The sequence below is a fragment of the Bactrocera latifrons genome, unplaced genomic scaffold (genome assembly GCF_001853355.1).
Source record: "Bactrocera latifrons isolate USDA-ARS-PBARC rearing strain unplaced genomic scaffold, ASM185335v1 scaffold_16, whole genome shotgun sequence".
NCBI classification, from domain to species: Eukaryota; Metazoa; Arthropoda; class Insecta; order Diptera; family Tephritidae; genus Bactrocera; species Bactrocera latifrons.
In genome coordinates, this window is record NW_017535074.1 from 2,420,309 (window position 1) to 2,424,270 (window position 3,962).

Here is a 3,962-nt window from a genome sequence, read left to right on the forward strand (position 1 = left end):
TATACAGTTCAAAAATGGAAGAAGTCGGACAATAAACACGCCCACCTCCCATACAAAGGTTATGTTGAAAATCACTAAAAGTGCGTTAACCGACTAACATAAAACGTCAGAAACACTAAATTTTACGGAAGAAATGTCAGAAGGAAGCTGCATCCAGGTTTTTTTTTAAATTGAAAATCGGCGTAGCGTCGCCCGCTTATGGACTAAAAACCATATCTCAGGAAGTACTCAACCGATTTCAATGAAATTCGGTATATAATATTTTCTTAATACCCCATGCATACATCACATACACACACCAATCATACAAATCTAACCCTAATTTCCATATAAAATGTTCGGTGACACCCGAACTTAGATCTTCCTTACTTGTTTTAAGATAACCACATAGATTTTGAAGAAAAAAAAAATTCTAAATTATGTTAGGTTTATTTTAATCCGCAAATAGTTTTTTCAGCCGCGGATAGTTTTTGGCCCACCCTAATACCATATAATACATTATAATATATATTGATTGCGGCATAAGCTATAACCACACTTTTTCTCTCATTTATTTCTATTTTCCCACTTCACTTCGGCTCGTCAATGTCAAATGGAACGCTGGATGTGAATACGCGTACCGTTATACCGTTAATTGTCAACGCGATTGCAGTGCATTGGCAATAATAATGGTAAGCACAACTACAACAACAACAATTGCTGCTGGACAACCAACGAGTAGCTCAAATCATCATTCACATCATCAGCAACAGCAACAACAACAACAACAGCAATCAGCTGCAGCGGCGACACTAGGCTCGACAACCGCAAACACAACTGCAACCGCAAACAATTCCAATTACCAGAGATCAACATCCCAGCAACAAAACCAACAACAACAACATCAGCAGCAGCAGCAACACACACAATCATATTACCATCCATCAGCGTCAGCGGCGCAGCACAGCTATTACAACTCATTAGCATTAAACGGTGTTGGTGGCAACAGCAACAACAACAACAATAACAGCAACAGCAGTAGACACAACAACATCAAAAGCAGGGTTACAACAAAACCCACTGGCGCACTAAGTACCGGCGGCAACGTAACGGGGCAAGAGAGTGTTGTTGTTGTTGGCGACCACAATACAACACAGCAACAGACGCGACCTTCACCGACAAGCTACAACGGTGGTGGCAGTGGCAACGCAATTGACGACAGCCAACCCAGCAGCAATAGCAGCAGCGCTACACCCACAACAACAACAACAGTAACAGCAACAACAACAAATAAATTGACAAGAACATTGGAGGAGGAAACCGCAAGCGTCGAGCCGCAGCCACAAAGTCATGAAACGACAAGCGACACAAAGTCACCGACAACAACAGCAACAACAGCAGCAACTGTAAATTTCTCACAAGCGCTACTCTCGAGCTCGCCGCCACTGCTAAACGATCAAATATCGTTGTTGTTTCCCAAGTGTAGACCGCGTCAGTTGTCGCCCAACGGCAGCCAGCCGTCAGTCAGTCGCAACAGCGCCATTTCCAGCAAAAGTCAGAGCCAAGAGCACAGTGCGACTTACAAGCAACGCGTGAGTTCGACCTTTGAACGCGATATCGTGTACGGTGAGTCCGCGGAGAGCACACGAGCCGCCGCACAGCCATCGCCACAAGCGCCAGTGAACTACTACAAGAGCGTCAATATTATCACCCAATCGCCGCCACCGCCCTCAACGTCTTCGGTCTCATCCGAATCGCTGTCATCAGTGACGCCGCGCATTTCGACTAATCCCTTCCTCAGTCACAACGACAGCGTGGAGGACAAACCATTGACGCGCGCCACGCGCACACAACACAAATTCGGCGACGAAGATAAGGGCAACGTGAGCGCACGTCGTACGCGTAACGACAAACGTCACGAAGGCCACTACAGCGACGTCGTTGACGACGACGACATCTTAAACGACAGCGCGCATATAGAGGACGAAGAGCTGCCAGTGCCCCAATATCCGCCTACATTCTACTATCACACGGAAACGAAACATTCGCAGGCTCCAACGCGTCAGCGCCACCATCAGACCGGCGATAATAGCAACAGCTACGAAATGCCACGCAAACGCGCCAGTTATGGGTCGCACCACCATCCCTCGCAACAGTCGTATGGGCATTTTGCGAACTCCTCGACACAACAACAACTGCAGCACAAACAGTCCAACAATCATAATGCTGCGAACGCGCCGGCTGGCAACTTGAACCAGAATCCCTTCATTAAGGACGGCAACTACTGGGACACCGTGCGTCATGGTAATACAAATGAAGTGCTGGCCGATAATGCAGATACGCGCTTGCCAACGCACTATAACGAGCTGGCCGATGCGGAGGATCAACACGATATGGGAACACCTATGGGGACTCAGTCATCAGGTTTCGGTTCCACAGCATCAACGATTGGACCGATTGCTACTGCAACACACATGAGCTCGGTTCGGCGTTCATATCACCAACAACAACAACAACAGCAGCAACAGCCTTACACCAACTCCAGCTATAATATGCCGACGCGGCAGCATCTCCAACAACTACACCAGCAACAGCAGCACATTAGTCGCCTTGGACGCAACACGATGGAAGCTCCAGCTGGGGAGCAATTCGCCGAAACGACTACCAAACGCGGCTACCACGCGAAGCAACAGCAAATGCAAAGGCAGCAACAACAACAGCAACATAATAGTCTCCAAGCCGTGCAGGATTCGTGCGCTGAGGGTCTCACACCATTAGCCAGTCATTATTTATACGGCAGTAAAACATCGCTGGACCAACAACAGCACGTAATTAGCGTGAGCGATAACAGTATACTCGTAGAACGGGAAATAAGAGAGCGTGACCGTGAACAAAGGGAACAGCGTAAAGTGGCCGCAGCTTATGGTGAATGGGAAAGAGAAAGAGAACGTGAACGAGAGTGGGAGCGGGAGCGGGAACGCGACAGGGAAAGAGAGCAGCGCGGTCGGGAGAAGGAGAAAGGTAGAGAACGCGAAAAAGAACGTGAATATGAAAGGGAACAAATACGTTGCAGAGACCCCTATCCAGTTGGCTCCCAACACTATCAAGCGGTAAAACATCGCAACTCTATGAAAAATAGTAACGGAGGTGATACAAATGGACAAAATAATGTGGCTAACAATGGCGAGATGGTGGTCTTCGACGACATAACCGAAAGCTGGCAAAGTAAGTACACGCATTTAAGTGTCTTTTCATTATATTATATGTAGTTCCAATTTTAAAAAGTTAAAGTTTTACCCCTTCACAATTTCATACTTAAACAGGATCCCTAAAATTGTCCCAAAAATGGTTTTTGCTTTTTCTAACTATCGAAGGTAGGAAGTCTCTAGATAGGCTCTACTTTCAATCAGAGCCAAAAGCATTGTCTAGCTAAACTAGATAGTAGGGGTCAAAACCATAATAGGGATTCGCTAAAATAATCTTCAGGAGCTCCTTTGTAGACTTTATTAGGTGCCTTCATAGTTTCGGAAGTTTACGACAATTAAATATTGGACTCCTTTACAGATCTAATGATACCTGAAGGAATGTGCTAATAGTGCGATTATGCTTGACTATACTTACTCTCAGAGTTGTGCAATTTTTTTCGAAAGGCGATCGCTTAAAGAAATAATATTTTTAATGTTGACTAAAATCGAATCTTTTAGAGGAAATACAAACAGCTAAAATGATAATTTTAATTTAGATAAATAATGCTAAAATGGTATTAAACAGTAGGAACTCTAGAAATCCGTAGTTTAGAAGAGAATGTACAAATATTACAAAAGAGTTGCCACCTTTTCAATAAATTTAACGTCGAAATATTTCATCATAATTTGTCTAACAACAACAAAATTTCAAGAAAGTGCCAGCAAAGTCGACATTAAAAACATATTTTAGAACCGAGTTGCCCAATAATGCAAAAATTAAAAATATCAATTTTTTTT

General features: G+C 44.4%; 1 protein-coding gene across 4 annotated transcripts in view; it reads left to right on the forward strand.

Moving 5' to 3' along the window:
* LOC108966435 overlaps window positions 1–3,962 on the forward strand; it is a 178,051-nt gene that overhangs the window by 160,815 nt on the left and 13,274 nt on the right. For all 4 annotated transcript variants that reach the window (XM_018929338.1, XM_018929339.1, XM_018929340.1 and 1 more), the window contains exon 4: window positions 653–3,204. In XM_018929338.1, coding sequence (XP_018784883.1) covers window positions 669–3,204 — 2,536 coding nt within the window. In that variant the 5' untranslated portion in view covers window positions 653–668. The remainder of the gene's footprint in view (window positions 1–652; window positions 3,205–3,962) is intronic.